The sequence below is a fragment of the Dipodomys merriami genome, unplaced genomic scaffold (assembly GCF_024711535.1).
Source record: "Dipodomys merriami isolate MVZ:Mamm:240054 unplaced genomic scaffold, mDipMer1.0.p SCAF_8, whole genome shotgun sequence".
Lineage (NCBI taxonomy): Eukaryota > Metazoa > Chordata > Mammalia > Rodentia > Heteromyidae > Dipodomys > Dipodomys merriami.
In genome coordinates, this window is record NW_027206401.1 from 11,022,672 (window position 1) to 11,043,657 (window position 20,986).

The following is a 20,986-nucleotide window of genomic DNA, read 5'->3' on the forward strand; positions in this document are numbered from 1 at the left end:
AATTAAACCTGGGAGCTGGCGCTGGTGGCTCACACCTGTAATCCTAGCTACTCAGGAGGCTGAGATCTAAGGATCGCAGTTCAAAGCCAGCCTGGGCAGGAAAGTCATGAGACTTTTACCTCCAATTAACTATTTGAAAACCAGAAGTGGTGCTGTGGCTCAAGTGGTAGAGTGCTAGCCTTGAGCTGAAGAGTTCAAGGACAGCGCCCAGGCCCAGAGTTCAAGCCCCATGACCAACAACAAAACAAACAAAAAATTTGCCAGTTGCTACCAGCTCATGCCTATAATCTTAGCTACTCAGAAGACTGAGCTATGAGGATTGATTCAAAGCCAGTCCTGAGGATAGTCTGTGGGACTCTCCCTCTCCAATGAACCACCTAGATAGACAACAGAAGCAGAGTTGTGGCTCAAGTGGCAGCGTGCTAGCCTATATAGAAAAAGCTCAGGGACAGTGCCCAGACCTTGAATTTGTCTCAGGACCTGCACTGAACTTTTTCATCATGATGGGCACCCGTGTGTGCGTGTCACATCTGCAATCTTAACCACTCAGGAGGCTGAGATCTGAGGATCACAGTTTGAAGCCATCTTGGGCAGAAAAGTCCCCGTGAGAGTTTTATCTCCAATTAACTACTCAAAAACTGGAAGTGGAGCTGTGGCTCAAAGTAGTGCAGTGCTAGCCTTGAGAAAAAAGTACAAGGACAGCACCCAGGCCCTGAGTTCAAGCCCCATGATGGACAAAAAAAAATCTTATTTTTCTTACCTTTAAATTGTACAAACTTGCACGTGCAGCTGATGATGGCGGACCAGGCCTGTCTGTGCACACTGTCTTATTCTTAGGAAATTCATGAATCTGGGGGCTGGGAAGTTGGCTCAGTGGTAGAGCGCTTGCCTTGCGCATGCATGAGGCCCTGGGTTCAATACCTCAGCACCACATAAGTAGAAATAAAGCTGGAAGTGGTGATGTGGCAAGTGGTAGGGCGCTAGCCTTGAGCTGAAGAGCTGAGGGACAGCGCCCAGGCCCAGAATCCAGGCCGCATGACTGACAAAAAAAAAAAAAAAAAAGAAATTCATGAGTTCCAGCAGGATTTTTTGCCTCGTTCTTGGTAACTACGTGATTGAAGGTGGATCAGAGGTGAATAACCAACAGCTAGACCTGAGAGTTTGACCTGTGGCCAGTGCGTGACGTACCACACTGGTAGCTTGTAGGCCCGGAGTCCTGCCTGTGACTTTGAAGGCTTTTGTGATTTATGTCTCTTAGTAGTTTCTTCGCTTCCCTTGGCAGGTATACACGCCAATCACAAGCCTCAGGCACCACCCAAGAGCCCTAGAATTCAATCTGACAGTATTAGCAGTTCACACACAAGCCAGTCCGGAGGACTGGCTTTCCTCCCTTCCTGAGCCGTCACAAGCAGGCGGACACAGGCCCAAGGAGTGGACAAATGAATACATTCGCTCAGAAAGTATTTATTGATCAATCACTGCTTTCCAGCTTTTGGTGGGCTGGGATGACAGTGAAGAACATCTCTTCCCCTCCCCCTCCCCCCAAATGATCCCTTTAGCCAGGGAATGTGTATACTGATTTCCTGTCCTCATTCCTTCTTCTGACCCAAACAGGTTTGTAGGATGAATGAACTTAGTAGTGACTTAAAAATACTATGCAACAATGGTAAGTTCGTCTAGCATGAAATCCATGCAGTAAAACCTGCAATTTTTCAGAAGACTAAGCTGTCACCAAACCTATAGTTCTCAAAACTAGGCTGGAAGCTGAAGACCTGTATGAGCTGGGGATGGGGCTGGCCCGCAGTGGAGGTTACTGTTGCTAGGCAACACAGAGAAGCCCCACTCCCAGGCAGGGCAGGGTGGGAGGGAAGGGCTGCTAACAGGAGGGGACCGACACAGGGCACAGAATCCAGAGCTGCATCCAAGGGGCTTGTGGCAGAGTTGCCACCCTTGTGCTGCCAAGAATCTTGCTTCTTGATTCCACGAAGCCCAGGTGCCCAGGGACCTCAGGGCCAGCCTGAGGCAGATAGCAAGGCAGGTGCAGCCCAAAGAAGGTATTGCTGCCCGAACCGGGTTTAGGCTCGTTTCCTCTGCTTCTTTTTGTGTGCCAAGACCCTCTGAACAGACAGACTGGAAGAGCTGTGTATCCTTTCTAGGAATGGACAGTATCTATTTGGAGCGAGCCAGTAACTGTGAAATGTGATGACTCATATTGGTAAGGCAACTGGATTTGCAAACAGCAATACACATACAACACACACACATGCATGTGCACACCCACACCTGCTACCCACAAGGCAAGGAAAGTGGTAGGTATTACTACCCTGATTTAGGGTGGTAATGACTGAATATGTGCTGGATCTTATGCACTATTAAAACACCAGCGATTTCTTTCTTCTTTCTTTGGCGTTCTGGAGGTTTGAGCTCAGGGCCTCGTGTGAGCAAGGCGGGTGCTCTACCCCCTGAGGTGCACCTCCAGACCTTTTGGGCTTTAGTTATTGCTTCGAGTAGGGTCTCATGTTTCTTTGCAGAGGCTGGCTGACCTCAGGCTTTGGATCATGATCCTCTTACTGATGCCTCTCCAATAGCTAAGATTACAGGAGTACACCACTGTACCTGGCTGACATATTAGTGATTTCTCTTGGTGACAAAGACATAGGTAATTGCTTATACAACTGTGGTCAGCTGCTGACTTCATGGTAGAAGGAAATGCTGTATTATAGTTAGAGATTGGTGAAAATTGTTTTTTTTTTTTTTTAAAGACCACTCAAGTCCACAGACCTGACTGCTGGCCCATCTTTTCTTGCTGAAGTGGCTGTTAGTCTTTTGGAGGTCTGTGTGTGCTGCACTGGAAATGAAGTCACAGTGCAAAGCACTTTATACTAATCAACTAATCTTTTAGATGCTCAACCTTTTCAGAGCATCTGGGTTAAATGGTTTACAATGAATGTTATTCATATACACACACTGTTTCGATTCCATTGTGCATACAAATGCACAAGGGCAATACATAAATATGTGTATTTAGAGTCTTTTCTGAGCTAAGCAAGGTAAGTTTAATATGTCTCATTTGAGGGCAGATGTACATGATAAAAATTAAATTCTGGTTAGTATCAGACTGGAGGGAGGTAGGACTCTTTAAACATGTGTTGGGAAGCATTCTTCTTTACTGCTTTCATGGAATCAGCAAAGTCTAGTTAAAACATAATAGCCCCGGCAACAGAGGAGTAAAGAATATTCACCAGTGCTGTGTGTGGTGGTGCAAGGTTGTAATCCCAGCACACAAGAGGGTTGAGGTGGGAGGATCAAGAGTTAGCCAGCCTGGGCTACAGAGGAAGACCTCGTCTTCAGGGCTAGACTTAGGACTTGGCACTTGCTGGGCAGGTGCTCTACTGCTGAGCCATGCCTCCAGCCCTCTTGGAAAGATTTCTAACTTAAACCTACCAGGTCAAAGGTTACGTCTTACAACATGGCCTCAGGGGAAATGCCCAGGCCTTACCGCACTAAAAATCAAGGATGTTCAAGTCCATATATAAAGTGATGGAGTTTCTGCTTCTGTAGCTCATATTCCAAAATTCAGGGTGACACATAAATTCATGAAGGGTTCAATGTTAAAAAGTGGTCAGCTGAGCATTGGTGGCCTGTAACTCTAGTTACTCAGGAGGCTGAGATCTGAGGACTGCAGTTTCAAATCAGCGTGGGCAGGAAAGTCTGTGAAACTCTTATCTCCAGTTCACTACCAGAAAGCTGGAAGAGGAGCTGTGGCTCAGACGGTAGAGTGCAAGCCTTGAGTGAAAAAGTCAATGAATGGTGCCCAGACATTGAGTTCAAGACTCAGTACTGGAACAATAAACAACAACAACAAAAAGTGGCATAGTATTTGCATATAATCTTTTCATCCCTAGATGACTTAGAATAGTTAATACAACGTAAATGCTAAATAAACAGCTGTTCTACTGCATTTTTTTTTTTTTTTGGTAACTAAGAACAAAGGTCTGTACATGTTCTATGTTCTATGTAGCGACGCAGCTGTTTTCCCTGAATAGTTTCAACAGGAGGCGAGCGGGGCCCATGGCTGAGAAACCCGGGAACACAGAACATGACCATCCTTCCTCCTGCTCAGGACCCATCAAGTCACCAGGAGCTGAGAGGCTTGCTGGTCAGGCCTTCCTTCCCTGTGGCGGGGAGCAGACAACTCCGGCATGTGCGCGTCCCCTCCGGCAGGGCAGTGGATGAGACACCACAGACTAACAGAGGCCTGGCGAGACCCCATGGGGGAAAAGTCCAGAGTCTGAGCCACTGCAGTGAAGGTCATCCCAAGGTGATTGCAGAAGATGTGCACAAAGAGGGGCCATGAGGCGTTGCCCGGTGAAACCACGAAGAGACGCAGTCCCAGGTCTGAGGCCTTCCCAATACTGGTTTCAAAAGTATTTGCACCCTAAACATCTTTAGAAATAGAAAAGGAAACTTAAGGTGACAGAGGAAGGGAATAAAAACAGAGATAGTAGAAGGCAGCAGCTTAAAAACTCCATTCACACTGGCATTCTGGGTACTGCAGTCACTGCGAATATGCCTCTTTGTGTGTGGAGTGCAGGTGCTGGGGATTGAACTCAAGGCTTTGAACTCTTGCTTGGCCCCCACCCCCTTTTTTTGCTCAAGGTTGGCACTCTACCATCTGAGCCATACTTCTCACTTCTAGCTTTTTGGTGGTATTAGAGATGAGGATCTCTCAGGTGTTTCTGCCCTGAGGTGTCTAAGAATCTAGACTTTCAGATCTCACCCTCCTGAGTAGCTAGGACTACAAGATTGAGCCACTGAGTGGAACCATGGTTTGCTTCTACCCTTTTGGGGCATTGTTGGCTCATGCGTCTAATACTAGCTACTCAGGAGGTCGAGATCTGAGGATCATGGTTCAAAGCCAGCCTAAGCCAGAAAGTTCATGATACTCTTACCTCTAATTAACCACCACAAAGCAGGAAATGGCGCTGTGGCTCAAACTGGTAGAGCGAAAACTAGCTCGGGGACAGTGCTTGGCCTTGAATTCAAGCCCCAGGACTGGCAGGCACACACACAAAGATTTATACGAGTTACCTGTATATTTGGAGTGGCGTGCTGACATGTGAAGTCCATGGAAAAAGAGGGACACAATTACCACGTGAAATTATCCTTATGATAGGCAGCATTTGAATGGGGGGCTCTTTAGTTACTCAAGTGTTTTGGGCAGAGCAGACAGGGCATAAAGGCACATTGTGGGGTGAGCAGAGCCCTGTAAGGGGGCAGCGGGGGAGGGCACAGGAAGGGCCCTGTGGGATGTGCCGTGGGACTTTTAGGATATTTATAGCGACTATTTTACTTACATTGCTTTTGAGGACAATCACTTGTTGTTTGTTCCTGAATCCTTGATTTTGTTTTAATGATTACATAATTTCATATTATTACAGGAAAACATGGAAGGAAAGAAGGGTCAGTACTTCCAAAAGTAGAGAGCAGGCCACAGAACATTCTCTACTATGAATTAGGGGTTGAAGAGAAGGACAAACATTGGCCAAACACCTGACCTTTAAGAGCTACTTTTGTTACCCCCTAGGGGCTTTCGAAAAAATTTCATGCCCACTGAGATACATTCTCTGGTGGAAAAACACTTACACAAACCCATTTGTTTTAGGTACATGATGTAAAACTCAAAGTAGTTCTGAATAGACAGTGTATTTTGTTCAAAGAGACCTCCAACTCTAGGGCAGTCAGATCTCACAGTGACCCAGATCTTTTTCTTTCTTTTTGGTACTGGTACTGGGACTTGAACTCAAGGCCTGGGTGCTGTCCCTTAGTTTCTTGCTCAAGGATGGTGCTCTAACATTTGAGCACAGCTCTACTTCCCAGGTTTTTGCTGGTTAATTGGAGATAAAGAGTCTCATGGACTTTCCTGACTGGGCTGGCTTTGAGTCACAAGCCTCCAATCTCAGCCTTCTGAGTAGCTAGGATTTGAGGCATAAGCCACTGGTGCCCTGCCAGATATTTCTGTGTGTGTGTGTGTGTGTGTGTGCGCGTGTGTTTTTCCATGAAACTGGTATCAGGTAAAAACCTCACTAGCTTCCAGGGAGCACCTGGACCTGGCACTGACAACTTGTTAGTTGTTTTACTAGATGTATATTGATTTCATTTCAAAGGTAGAATAAACAGTGTAGCTCAGTGGTAGAGCACTTGCCCAGTGCGTGTGCCAAGGCCCCAAGTCCTACCCCCAGCACTTAAACAAAATAAAACGAAGATGAAATAGGCAAGTCTGCAGTGAAAAATGTTACCTTTAAGTTCACACTCTGTAATCCCTTAGTCCTCAGAAACTAAACATTGTAAAGTATAAGCAGCAAGAAATAATGTAAACTGCAGAAACAGAAAATAAATTAGTTTCCTTCAGACGCGGTGGAGGTCCTTTTGGTGAATACTACACTCGGCTGGAAACAGAATCTGTCTTGAATGAAGAAGACAGCTTTGGCCTCTTTCCCCATTTCTCCAGTGAATTGCAGGTTCATTCTCTTCTCCAACGGCAGCAAGAAGGCCAGGAGCCATTTGTGTCTGGGTAGACTGAAAAATAGAAAAAAACAAAAAAGGTTCAGAAGTTTAAAAGCAGCTTTTCCAAAAGAAGAAAACTCAAGACATGACTCCATTCCCAAGACTCAGCTAGGTCTCTAAGGAGCTCTGTAAGCACTAGTCCGCATGGTCCCCAAAGACAGCACCCCAACTTCTGAGCAGGGTCCAGGATCACCATGACTTCCCTGATATGCCTCATACTCTTACTCAGCATTTTCCACTCGCCGCTGGTGCTCTTCCACTTGAGCCACACCTCCTGGTATGCCTGCAAGATACTGCATTTAGAATTTTAGGTCTGGATTTGAAGACAGCTTGGGTGGACCAAGCTATAAATCTATGAGACTCTTATCACCAATTAGCCAGCAAAATGCTAGATTGGAGGTGTGGCTTAAGTGAAAGAGCACCAGCAGTGAGTGGAAAATGCTAAGAGTATGAGGCCCTGAGTTAAGTCTTGAGGAAAATGTAAAAAAAAAACACCCAAAAGATAGAAATGCAAGCACGTGACTTTCATCTGTGTTTACATACGGAAGGATTTATCAGTGAGCCGAGAGTTGGCTTGGCTGGAGTCAGGGGAGTGGGTCTCCCACAGCTAATGGAGGGGTGTGGAGGTGGGGGGGCGCAGAGATGCTTGGTCAGTCTAAAAGTAGAAGATGGGGCTGGGAAGCAGGGGTGGGAAACCGCATTATCCCAACAGCAGATTCCAAACCAGGGGAGGAAACAGCAAGTAGGACTGCTGCAGGTATAGCGCAGATGATCAGAATGAAATACTCTGCATGTCAGGGAGGTACTCTGCTTGGTATAGCTCTTATCCCTCCACTTGGACACATGGCCAAAAAGTTCTAGGAGAAAAGGGGCAGAGGACAGTGACTCTGTGGGCTAGAAAATGCCTTTAGCTTAGCAAGACACTTCCCCCAACCCCCCCTCCATCTTCCCATGCTGCTGGGAAATGGAAGACCTGCTGGCTAGTCACTCAGCCTTTGTGTCCTATGGTTTTGTGTTACAAGGAGATTTAGAGTCTGTATATTCTCCTCCTCCTTCTCCTCCCCTCCCCCCTTCCTTCCTTCCTTCTTTCCTTCCTTCCTTCCTTCCTTCCTTCCTTCCTTCCTTCCTTCCTTCCTTCCTTCCTTCCTTCCTTCCTTTTCCTTACTATGTAGTCCGGGCTGGTCTTGAACCAGAACTCTCCCAGCTTCTGCCTTCTGAGTGCTGGGATATGCCAGCACACCTGGCTGTGGCGTGACACCTTAAGGAAACGTGAAGGCAGGCAAAAGTCAGCCAAGTCTGACTATGGCAGAAAAGAACATAGAGGTCAAATAGCTAAGGTGAGACTGTAACAATGAGTGCTTATTCAGTAGGAAAAAAAAGTTCTGGAAATATTCCGTGGGAAAGTACATTCCTTTTTATGCTGAGGATTGAACCCGGGACCTGGCACCCGAGGTAAGTGCTCCCCCACTGAGGTGCGTCTCCAGTCAGGCAGCTAGGAAGCAGAGTCCATTTTGGTATGTGAACTCTAAGAAATCAAAATGTGCCCAGAAAATTTCTTTAAAAAAAATTACGAATGTCACGATGGTTTCCTAGCCTTTCAAACAGCCAGTTTCGATCAGAGGGTTATTTCATTAGTGTAGCTCTCCCTGTGCTCGGCCTGGGCGTGGAAATGGCGGCGGGAGAGTGCATTCTGCTCCAAGAATGGCTCAGAAAAGGCCCGAGGCTCTTCTTCATTTTTCTTTTGTGCCAGTCCTGGGGCCTGAAGTTGGCCTGAGTGCTGAGATTGTTTCGGATCAAGACTAGTGCTCTACTACTTGAGCCATAGCTCCCCTTCTGGCTTTTGTTTTTGTTGGTTAGAGATAAGAGTCCTTAGATCTCAGCCACCCGAGGAACTAGGATTGTAAGTGTGAGTCATGGGTGCCTGGTCTAAGGCTCTTTGAATTTTGGTCAGTCCTGGGGCTTGAACTCAGGGCCTGGGGACTGTCCCTGAGCTTCTTTTGCTCAAGTTTAGCACTCTACCACTTGAGCCACAGCACCACTTCTGACTTTTGCTGTGTATGTGGTACTGGGGAATTGAATCCAGGGCTTCATGCATGCGAGGCAAGCGCTCTACCACTGTGCCGCCTTCCCATCCCTACGGCTCTTCTTGTAACACAATGACGATGAACAATTTTTGAGTGGCTGTGTGAAAAGATTAAGACCCGAATCACAGAGTCTGGCGTCCTTCCCAGGCCCCTTGCAGCCAATGGGGTGCACACTGGTGTCGAGCAGACCTGGTCCACAGAAGAGCTGGCAGGTGGCTACTCTACTCAGGACTAATGAATGATTATGTATTCTTGAAGTTTTCCATCCCAGAGGCAGCTTAAGGAAGAAATAAGCAGCTATTATACTTCTTTCTGTGTGTACAATTCGAGAAAAGCAATTCGTTGGTAAACAGCCAATGTTTCCAGCAGAACCAGTGAATCTGATCTGCACTTAACTGCACTAGAAGGAAACAAGGGAGGTACCTGAATAATTCAGGAATTCTGCCAGGCTTGATTGTGGGCTCATTTAAATGAATCCAGCCAAGGCGCAGAAATATGATAGAGGTTCAGAATGAGAAAGAAAAAAAATCAAACCCCCAAATCTAATCACATCAAACAAGGTTGGACAGCAGGATTGATTTCACTGGGACAAACACTTTCTATTTAGTGACATCACAAAGAGTGAATCATGTCTTTATTGTGAAGACAATGGCGAACGTTCTACAGGGAAGTCTTGGGCCAAAGGAGCCACAGCTGAAGTTGTGGTGGCCTCCTGCATCTCATGTTCCTGCTGAGTCTCACACAGTTTCTCAGAAGGAAAGTGCGGGAGGCAGGAGAGCCACGGGAGGGAGGCAGGAGAGCCACGGGAGGGAGGCGTCAGGAGGCAGGCCCTCCTCCTTCCACGTGGGCACGCTCCGCCATGCTCCTACTATCATGAATGCACTGTGCTGCACTGAGGGTTTGGAGCCATCTACAGTCAGCAAAGTAAGGGGCTGGGAATGTGGCTCAGTGGTAGAGTGCTTGCCCAGTATGCATGAAGCCCTGGGTTCGACACCTCAGTAACACATACACAGAAAAAACGGGAAGTGGCACTGTGTCTCAAGTGGTAGAGTGCTGGCCTGGAGCAAAAGAAGCTCAGGGACAGTGCCCAGGCCCTGAGTTCAAGTGCCAGGACTGGGGGGGGAAAAGCCAAGTAAGGGAGCCAGATACTTCCTTTTCTGAGACCCCAATGAACCCGAGCTGCCCACTGCCCACACTGCCCGCGCTGCCCACTGCCCATGCTGCCCACTGCCCACTGCCTGTGCTGCCCACTGCCCGTGCTACCCACTGCCCGCGCTGCCCACTGCCCACGCTGCCCACTGCCCGCGCTGCCCACTGCCTGCGCTGCCCACTGCCCGCGCTGCCCACTGCCCACGCTGCCCACTGCCCGCGCTGCCCACTGCCCACGCTGCCCACTGCCCGCGCTGCCCACTGCCCACTGCCCACGCTGCCCACTGCCCGCGCTGCCCACTGCCCACGCTGCCCACTGCCCGCACTGCCCACTGCCCGCGCTGCCCACTGCCCACACTGCCATGCGTTCTCTGGCTCTCAGTAGAGGCACAGGAAACGGCCGTGAGGCTGGCTGGATCTGCAGGCTGACCAGTCACCAAGAGGGATGTTTGTTTCGCATTGTGCTTTTATCTCAGGACACCAGATCTGTTTTTAATTGTTCAAGGAGAGTCAAAGGATGGGTTTGAATCCCTGCCCAGCACACCTAGAATACTATTTAGCAGCTCATAAAAGAAAAAGGAAAAACAAAAAAAGCGTTGGACAAATGAGGGGACAAGTGCCATTGAAAACGAGAATGAGCTCAGGGTCCAGTTACACGGATAAAAAGAACTTTGACTAAGTCATACTTTTAATAACAATCATCTTTAGTTATTAAAAACAGAACCACACCCTCACCTATTCAAGTATCCAGCATTATCTCCTTTTTGTAATGGGCCAAAGTCCATGTTGCTCACGATTGAAACGAGAGACTGAGAGCCTGGGGTTTGGGACACAAAGGCTGGGTGGGACGCGGCTTAAGCAGCTCAGGGTGGAAACAGGCCCTCATAGGAACCAGCTGTGCAAGCCCAGCAGGTGTCTGCACTGTTTTCAATAGAAACGGGATCGTCCCCCTGAGATGATGCCACAGCACAGGTGTTAGGGCAGCCGTGAGGAGAGACTGAGATGAGGAGGTGGGCCTGCAGTCCCAGGCATGGGGCCCCAACTGGACCAGCACCTCCCCCCCACCTTTCGCCCACCCCCACTGGCTTCTGCGGCCTGGAAGAGCACTGCGCCCACCGCGCAGGCGCTGCGTGGCCCATGAGGCGTGCGTGGTCCATGTGGTGTGCGTGGCCCATGGGAGGTAGGCCCTAGAGCTGCCCGCCCCATCTTTAGAGCAAACCTGGAGCAAGACACAAGGAACACAGAAATGTGAAGTAATAAAGAAGTGCAGACATCTGTAGAGCTTGGCTGTGGGCCTCGGCAGGGCTGGTATGGTAACTGCCACAATGAAGGTAGCAACTGGCACACATGATCGCCTTGGAGAGCATGTGCCAACTGACCACGAGGCTGGAAAAATACTATTCCAGAGGTAAGACCACTGTACACGCATGTTCTTGGAGATGAATGACAGAAATGTCCCATGCAGGATGCATGGGGTCAATTTTTCCATTTAGAAGAAATGATATTGTTATTTTCCCAAGCCCAGCTGGGAAACCCAAGCCATGCTCCTGCAGTCAGAATAAAAGACCAAAAATAAAGCTCTTACCAAGCCTGAGTTGATGGGTCTTTCTTAAACTTGTCATCAGGGACAGTGCCCAGGCCCAGAGTTCAAGCCCCAGAAATGGCATTAAAAAAAAAAAATTAAAAAAGCTGGGCGCTGGTGGCTCACGCCTGTCATCCTAGCTACTCAGGAGGCTGAGATCTGAGGATCACTGTTCAAAGCCAGCCCAGGCAGGAAAGTCCGTGAGACGCTTATTTCCAATAAACCACCAGAGAACTGGAAATGGCACTGTGGCTTAAGTGGTAGAGCGCTAGCCTTGAGCTGAAGAACTGAGGGATAGCGCCCAGGCCCAGAGTTCAAGCCCTACAACTGACTAAAAAGACTAATAAAAACAAAAAGAGTTCACAACAAGCTGACCACATGGCAGTTTTGAAGACTGGCTGAGGTCCTGCTCGGAGGCGTGGGGGACAGGTCTCTAGGTCTAGTAGGATCATTTGAAGGTCAGATGCAGTGTGGAGTGGGCTAAGCCGGCAAGCAGCCAAGGCTCGGGGCTAAGGAATGGGTGTGGCCTGTTAGGAGGCGCTGGGGGCTCTGAGAGCGCGGTGAGGATGGATTTGGTATATGGGGTGGGCACGGCAGGCCCTTTCAAACTTGGACTTGGGGTTTTCTGGGATGGAGGTCCGTGGTGGTCACTTGTTAGGTGACGGGCAGTTCAGGGCAGAGCACCAGGGGTGGCTGCCACGCTGAGGGGTACACAGGAATGAGGCCAGCAGCGCCCGGCTTGGGATGGTGGAGAAGCTTCGAGTCAAGCCTGTCAGCTGCCTTGTTCCCTCTTGCACCCCAAATCAGAGGACCTGCCCACGTGGATGTGTGTTCTCAGGGTTGAGCTGTACACCCCCAAAGATATAGTGCACACAGGGTCTTTTTGCAGATGAGGTCACCAGGGAGGACCTCAATGCCTTGGCATTCTTAGAAAAAGAGAAGGCCTCAAGAACACGGAGACACACAGGGCGGACGCCAGACAACCGTAGAGGCAGAGACTGCAGAGAGACGCTGCACAGCGGACACGTCCCTGCCACCCTCGGAGGGAGCCTGGCCCCTGCTCAGCGGACAGCGCGGAATGCCCAGCTTCCAGGACAGCACGCGCACACTCTCTGTGTTCTAAGCCACCGGGGTTAGGACGCTGGTTATGGCAATGTTAGGAAACGGACTAAGATTTCTCTAATGCCATTCTTAACTCTGCAAGGAAGGATGTGTACTGGCAAAGTTGGAAGCTACTCTCTTTAAATGCTAGCAGATTCTGGTTTAAATTCTGGGACAGTGATAATAATAATGACTATTTTTAAAGTTCTGAAAAGTATTTTATATAATCAGAAGCTATAGGCCCTGGGCCTTTGGTTTGCTCCCCCAAGAATAGCCTCCTTCGGTCTCAAGAGTCCTGAATAATTGATCAGTGCTGGTGTATTGTAGGTCTAGCTTCCACACACGAGAGAAAACATGTGCCACTGTCTCTCTGAGCCTGCCTGACCTCACTTAACATGGTTTGTTCTGGGTCTACCCATTTCCCTGCAAATGATATTAATTTTTCTTTTTTTTTTTGGGGGGGGGGTCCGGTCGTGGGGCCTGAACTCTGGGCCTGGGCGCTGTCCCTCAGCTCTTCAGCTCAAGGCTAGCGCTCTACCACTTGAGCTACAATGCCACTTCCAGCTTTTTTCTTTTTGCTTATGTGGTGCTGGGGAATCGAACCCAGGGCCTCAGGCATGCAAGGCAAGCGCTCTACCACTGAGCCAACTTCCCAGCCCTGATATTATTTTTTCTAATGGTGGACAGGTACGTACTACATTTTTTTGGACCCCTCATTTACTGTAGGGCATCTGGGCTGTTTATATAACTTGGCTATTGTGAGCAGTGCAGCAATGAACATGGATGTGCAAGTGTCTTTATGGTATCCTGACTTGTGATGTTTTGGCTAAATGCCCAGGAGTGGTGTGGCTATAGGAAGATCTACGTTTAGTTTTTTAAGCACTTCCAGACTGCTGCCCAGCGTGGTTGTACTACTTGACACTCCCACCAACAGTGCAACAAGCATAATGCTTTGTACCGTGCTCTTTTGTTACAGTCAGAGATACTTTGTAGGGATGAGGAAACTTGTCTTCTGTCATGGGTCATTTGCACATTTAGAACACAACTCATGGGCCATACAAAACCCTTGATACAGGTGGGCAGCTGTGGGCAGCCAATGAGACGCATCCATGAATGAGATGCATCCATGAATGAGACGCATCCATGAATGAGACGCATCCGTGCCTGTCTTGTCCTATACCAAACCATCTCTTGGGTTTTATAGAGCCACGCATGAGTGGGAGGCCCCCATCCCAATAAACCCCTCTTCACAGATGGCATGAGGGGTTTTTTCCTGGACTCAATGCCATACACATGTGAGCTGGAAGAGAGAGAGAAAATCAAATGGGCTTACCTGGGTGGGGTCCTGTGGGGCGGCTGTTCCGTCAGAACAAGCCTTGAACTTGCTCTGTTTCCGTGTCAAGATCTATGTCATAAAAGCAGGGCCGAGTGGGCAGTCCGGGCATCGTGCTCATCTGCAGAAGACGAAGCATGGCAAAGGTCACTGCATGGCCACGGAGAGCTTCCGGTTCCTCTGCTGAGTCAAGTGGAACCGTGATCACCTCCAGAGCCCAGGGGACTGAGGGGAACGGCTAGAAAGAAAGCGAGGCCCACGCGCATTTCCCGCCGTCTCCCCCCTCCCCCCCCCCCCCCGGAGCTACTGCATGGCGCTTTCCAAACCTTTCCCTCTAAGTCTTCCTGTGGCCCCCCAAGCCCAGGCCCACTGTCTGTAGGAGGGGGGAGTGGGGGGCAAGGGGATGATGGCTTCCTCCTCACCAGGGCAATTCCCATTTTTTGCAAACCCCAGAGCACAGGGGAGGATGGAGGCCCCTGCCGCGCCGAACAGTAAGTCCAGCACAATAAATATTAGTTGTGTTCCAACAAATCCGGGAAAAGCCAAGTCATCCATCTCTGAGGGACAGGGTGGCCTTGTGAGGGCCGCGTCGCAGGGGTGGGGAACGGGGGGGGCTGGCACGGTGAGCTCCTGGCTGACTTCACAGCACCCCGCCTCGCACAGCTCTGTCGGTTTACGCCATGACCGCAGCACCCTTGGAGCTGGGTGCCAACTTCCTGGCCTCACAGAGGAGGGCACAGGCTAGTCTGCGCTGGAGGCTTGAATCCAGGGCCTCTCGTGTGCCCAGCCTTGACACACAAGGCTGGCGCCCCCTCACTTCAGCCACATCGACACTTGTGGAGTGTTGCTGACTAACTGGAGCTAAGACTCTTGTGTTTGTCTGCTCAGGCTGCTCTGGAACTGTGATTCGCAGATCTCAGCCTCCTGAGTAGGCAGGATTACAGGAGTGAGCTGGCCACCTGTGCCCAGCCTTTTCTCTTGTTCTGTGGTGGCTTCGCAGAGCCGAGGGGGCACAGAATGACCACCATGCTGACTGTTTCCCAGCAGGAGCAGCAGACACCAGCGTCACTGGTGGGAACTGCTCACAGTTAGTTTTCTGGTTGCCTGGGTTACCAGCGCACACCTGTTCTCCATGGCAGTTTTTCTGCTCCAGTGCTCAGCAAGGCGCTGGATGGCTCTTGGAGAAGGTATGAAACCTCTATAATCTGTGAGGGGCTAGAGATTAGCATAAACTAATAACATTGTATAGCTGAAGAGAAAGGAATGATCATATTTGGCCACAGTGATAATGCACCATCCCTTAATTCTTGGAATAAAAGCCACCAATTACTAGGAAGACCTCACAGACACTCCATGGCAGCTGCTGTTCCTAAGACTGCAACACTATCCACTCCAGGGCAGAATGCAGTGTCAGAATTGAGTATCTAAAAGTTTAGATTCACTTGAGATGACAAAACCCAAGAAGCGCCCTGAACCCAGTATATCTGACATCTGACCAACTATTAGAGTCAACCCAACTGCGCCGTGTGTTTGTTGCTAGATCTGAAAATTCCACTCTCCACTAGTCACTCTTTGCTGATGAAAGGCCAGGACAGAGGAAGTCAGGATATGATCTGCGCTTCCCAGTCAGCTCAACTGCCTGCCATCAATCAGAACATGTCTTTTGGTCATTTTTGCACAAAAGTAGGGGGTAAAACTAGTCAAAAATATTAGACTACTTTAAACTTAAAAAAATTACTTTTGCTTATTATTTTGTTTTGTTGCATTGCTGGGGATTGAACCCAGGATCTTCTGCATGCTAGGCGAGCGATCTACCACTGCACTACCTCTCTAGGCCTCCACTTCTTTCTTCTAAGTGGGAGAAATTTGAGGTGAATCTGAAGATGCTCACCTTTCTTCTCAGTGACGTAGACATCACTTCTGAGAATAGGGGCTGCTAATCTGGGAGGAGCAAGAGCCACGGCAGAGACCCTGACCTGTGAGCAATGAACAGCCATCTCCAATGACTCTACTTTCAGAATGGAACTCTTCCTGCTGAGAATCACAATGTGGACTAATGTGGACCTTGTATTTTCCCATCAAATTTGCCGCCAATGGAACACCAGGGGAACCGTCAGAGCAAGGAAGCTTCTGACAAGGTCCATGTAGCACTAAGGGGAGCCAGCAAGCTGCCAGGATGGGGGGTGGGGGTGGGGGAAGGGAGACGCTCTGAGTTGATCTTGTTTTTGCCAGTCCTGAGCTTGAACTTGGCACTGTCCCTGAGCTTTTTTTGCTCAAGGCTAGCACTCTACCACTGGACCCACAGTGCCACTTCTGATTTTTGCTGTGACTGTGGTACTGGGGAACTGAACCCAGGGCTTCATGCATACTAGGTAAGCACTCTATCACTGAGCCACATTCCCAGCCCTCTGAGTTGATCTTATCTGGGTGTCCACTGAAAATAACCAAGGAACTGCTAAATTATACTTACTTCACAGGCATTAATGGATTCTTTTATAAAGATCCCGGAACCTGGGCTTTAGAACCCTGTAAGTGCAGTACATCTCCCAAATCCTTACTGGCTGTGGGTTAAGCTGATTTTGGAGAAATCATGGGTTCTGGTAATAGCTGTTACAAACACACATTACAGACTGGTACAACTAGTAAAAGAGAGAGCGGCTGGACAGCTTGAATGTAAAGCTACACTCAAAATCTAAGCTTGCAAATAAATAAGCAGGGCATCTCTGATTGAGGACAGAAATGGTATGAGAGAAACGCGTAGAAGCACAACCAGCCTTCTGCTGCCTCAAACTGTAGACATGCTCAAACCTATGCAGTAGTATCTACTGTGGCTTTCATCTGTTTTCCCTTAGCTACTAATGATGATAAAACTATGGGCTTATTAACTTTTCTTTTCTTTCTTTTTTTTTTTTTTGCTGGTCCTGGGGCTTGAACTTAATGGTCTGGCCTCTGTTCCTGAGCCTCTTTGTGTTCAAGACTAGCACTGTACCACTTGAGCCACAGCACCACACTTCCAGCCTTTTCTATTTATTTGGTATTGGGGAATTGGGCCTAGGGCTTCATGCATGCTAGGCAAGCACTCTTACCACTAAGCTACATTCCCAGCCCACCTTATATTTTCTTGAGTGAAGTGTGTTTAAATCTTTTGTGCTTTAGAAAAGAACAGTTAATTTTATATTGAGTTCTTTTATTCTTTCTTTGGTCAGTCTGAGACCAGTACTCAAACTCAGAACCTGATACTTCCACTCATTGGCCCTAGCTAACCACCTGAGCCATGCCTTCACTCTTTCATACTGAGTTCTCAGTCTGTTTTCTGTTGGTACACATCCTCAGGTGACCGGTAATTATCTTTGCTCACTCCAAAGCTCATTTCGTTTCAACATATTTGGAGTTTTTCCAGATGCCTTTCAGTGTTGATTTCTCCTTTAATCCCACTGTGGTCTGAGAACATATTTTGTGCAATTTGAATCCTTTAAAATTTATGGAGACTTATTTTGTGGCCCAGAATAAGAGTCTGCCAAGTGTTCTGTGTACATTTGCAAAGAGTGTGTACTTTGCTGTTGTTGGGTGGAGTGCTCCATTCATGCCAATTAGGTCAAGCTGCTGTGTAGTATCAGCAAGTCCACATCCTTATTGACTTCAGTCCATCTGTTCTGAGAAGTTTAGCATTTTCTGACTGTATTTGACTCTTTATCCTTGCTGGTTCTTTTGTTTCATGAGTGTTGATGCGATACTATTTTATCTATAAGCATGGGATTTTTATGTCTATTGATGAAATGATCCCTTTAGCATGTTGAGTCAATCCTTTTTATTTTGCTGTTCCTATTCTTTGCTTTAGTTCTACTTTGCTATGAATATGCCGCCCCAGCTCTCACAGACTTTCTTGCCCTGGCTGGCTTCAAATCACGATCCTCTGAGTAGCCAGGATTACAGGCGTGAGCCACCGGCATCTGACTTACTGTGATTACTTATGTAGTTGGCCTTGCTATGCAGCCCAAGGTCTCCTCAAACCCACTGTGGAGCCTGCCTGTCCCAACGCTCGCAGTCCTCCTCCTCACCTCTCACGTGCTAGGATTCCAGGCTGCTGCCACCATCCATGGCAAGACTGAGCATTTTCAATGATTTCATTTGATCTTCTTGGTTGCCTTCTAATTACAATTATGTGTTACAGTATTTTAAGGGATTTCCTTAGTATTTAGAGTATACATCCTTAGGCTTTTCAATCTTCCTTTAAGGGATATTAATCCACAGATGGTAGAAGAAGCAAACAAAAGTATATTTCCATTTTTCTCTTCCTGGACATTTTTAATTTTTTTTTTTTTTAAATATTGGGGTTTGAACTCAGGCCGCACACTTCCTAAGCAGGCATTCTACTATTGAAGCTATGCCCTATGTCATTTTTATCTTCATTATTTTTCAGGTTAGGGTCTTATTTTTCTGCCCAGGCCCGCACGGCTGAGATGTCAGGTGTGTACCAACACACTAGGCCTTTTTGTTGAGATGGAGGTCTCATTAACTTTTTTGCCCAGGCTGGACTCCAATAGTGGTTCTCTCAATTTCTGATTTCTGAGCAGCCGGGATTATACACGTAAGCCACTGTGCCTGGCCTTTTTTTAGTTCCTTCCTTCCTCTCACATGGGGCTCTAATTACATGTATTTTTGTCCCAAAGCTCTTCTGCCTGATATATTCTTCGTTCATTTTTGTCTTTAAGTATTCTTTTCTACTGCTCTTTTGTCTGATGTATTCTTCACTCATTTTGGTCTTTAAGTATTCTTTTCTCCTGCACTGTTTATTTGCCAATAATTAGGAGGATCTTTTTCATTCCAGGCACTGTAGCCTACAGTCACAATACTTGTTCTAATTCTATCATCTGTGTAATTAATGGGTTCGTTTTGATTAGCATCATTATAGGTAGCATTTTTTAACCTTTTTGTATCTGATAATTTTGTAGGGAGGTTAAGCATTTTATCTTCCTATTGGTATATTTTTTCATATTTGTGTAAATATTCTTATGCGTTTGTAGTCTTTTTTGGTATTCTTTTTGCAAATATTTTCAGCTAAACATGAGCTCCCCCTCAAAAAAGCCCTAAATAAGCAAGCAAACAAACAAAAAACCCCTTCTTGTCTGAGATAAATAGGAAATAACATACATTTTTCATTTGGGCTTATAGTCTTAACAGTGATAAATAATGATAAAAGAGGGTTATTTTCATCATAAAGAGGATTAACAGGACCAAGCAAGTTAATGCTCAGCTATCTGTTTTTCTTCAACAAAACAAGTCAGTTTTCCCTGAACTCTTATTTTCTCGGCAGGTCCGGCCCGTTACATTACTTTGAAGGTCTATTTGGAGGTCACCATTCCTCTTTCTGCTGCCCTCCCAGTGACCCTGGTGAGTGAAAGCTTCCCAGGATGGCACATCCTCCCAGAAATATGTGGGTCAGACACCCGACAAGCGTCTGAGTAATTCCCTCGCGTGCTGAACTAGAGCCAAACCATCAACCCACCAGCACATGCGCACATCAACACATACACAGCAGGAAGTGGACCTGGGGGGCAAGTGGTAGATTGCTAGCTTTGAGCAAAGAGGCTGAGAGATAGCAGCTTGGTGTGGTGGGTTAGAGACTATCCAATTTTAAGATGCTGCTTTTTCTCCCCCTCCCCATTTTACCCATTGTAATTTCCTGCAAACCTATTGTAAATTTGATTCTTGCATGAAAGATTTTCTTCCAAGCCTGTCTGCTAGATGTAGAAGATGACAAACATCATTTACTTTACAGCATTATGTATTTTATACTGGGGGAAAGGGACCTGGATCAGGGCCTTAAGTACTCAGGGCCTGGGCACTGTCCCTGAGCTTCTTTTGCTCAAGGCTAGTACTCTACCACTCGAGTCTTAGCACCACTTTGGCCTTTTCTGTCTCTGTGGTACTGAGGAATGGAACCCAGGGCTTCATGCATGCTAGGCAAACACTCTACCACTAAGCCACATTCCCAGCCCCCTTGATTTTTCTTTTGCTACAACTGTGGCTTTATTCTGAAGCGCCTATAGTCATAAGGCCCCATTACGTGGTTAGGACAGAGAATGTATGGGCCACCAAACTACCATCTGGCCCTTGGAGAAGAAAGTGTTATGAACAAAAGGACTTCAAGTAGAAGAACTTGAGCAGAAGGTGGCTGTTTCATAAGTTTATGTAATGGTATACAAAGCAATGTTTAACCAGTGACACAGCAATTTATAATCAATGAAATAGGCAATGCCCATTCAACAAGAGGGGCTGGTGAGGAGTCTGAGTCTATATTACTAGATCACCAATCATTTTTACTTTTTCTAAAAGCAAAAGTCTAAAGTACAAACTGGTACAATCTTAGTATTTTAGCATAGTGCAGGAAGTCAGATTAAAAACTAGTTAAACCTAAGGGGTGTACTTTTATAGTCATTTTACTTAGAACCTTTCCTGTTTTATTTTATCTTCTAGAATCCATGAGTCTATTTTTTCCCCCAAATATAATTTGGGCTGGGGGAATGGTTTACGTGGTAGAGCACCTACCAAACAGATGAGAAGCCTTGAGTTTAAATGCTAGCAGTGCGACCAACAAAACCAACAAGCACTTCACCAACGCCAAAGGTGAAAACTCGAAGCTGCGGATCCAAGGCACAGGGTGGGGGATTTGATTCCAGGGAAGGGAGTGGGAAGGGGTGAAGCACAGGCTGAGAATCTACCACACAGAGTCTGCGCTGAGCTTTTGCCCCCAGCGGCTGGTACACAGGCGCTGGGCCCACGGGACAGCAAGGGGGAAACCCACTGGAGTCTATCGTGCCCTTCTTCATTGTACAAGGTGGAGGGTTAGGGGTGACCCATCCAACCAGAGAGAATAATGCAGGCAGGTGGTGAGTGCCTGATTAAAAGCCTTAGAGCCAGGCTACTCAGGGGGCTGAGATCTGAGGATCATGGTTCGAAGCCAGCCTGGCAGGAAAGTCTGTGAGACTTATCTCTAATAAACTATCAGAAAACCGAAGTGGTGCTGTGGTTCAAGTGGTAGAGCCCTCGCCTTGAGCTGAAGAGCTGAGGGACAGAGCCCAGGCCCAGAATTCAAGCCATACGACCTACCAAAAAATTAAAAAAAAAAAAAAGCTTTAGGATCCTTCTGTACCTAGAGTTTGGGCCTTA

General features: G+C 47.6%; 1 protein-coding gene across 5 annotated transcripts in view; it reads right to left on the bottom strand.

Annotated features, from left to right (window-relative positions):
* Positions 1–1,566: 1,566 nt before the first annotated feature.
* The window catches only part of Mthfd1l (methylenetetrahydrofolate dehydrogenase (NADP+ dependent) 1 like), a 138,842-nt gene continuing 119,422 nt past the window's right edge, over positions 1,567–20,986 (bottom strand). For 4 of the 5 annotated variants that reach the window (XM_070010930.1, XM_070010929.1, XM_070010927.1 and 1 more), the window contains exons 27-28: positions 13,817–13,937; positions 6,296–6,579 (exon numbers count right to left, since the gene is read on the bottom strand). In XM_070010930.1, the coding sequence (XP_069867031.1) occupies positions 13,848–13,937 (90 nt within the window). In that variant the 3' untranslated portion in view covers positions 6,296–6,579; positions 13,817–13,847. Of the gene's footprint in view, positions 4,447–6,295; positions 6,580–13,816; positions 13,938–20,986 lie in introns of those variants that run through there. The other variant, XR_011369431.1, reaches the window with a different exon arrangement.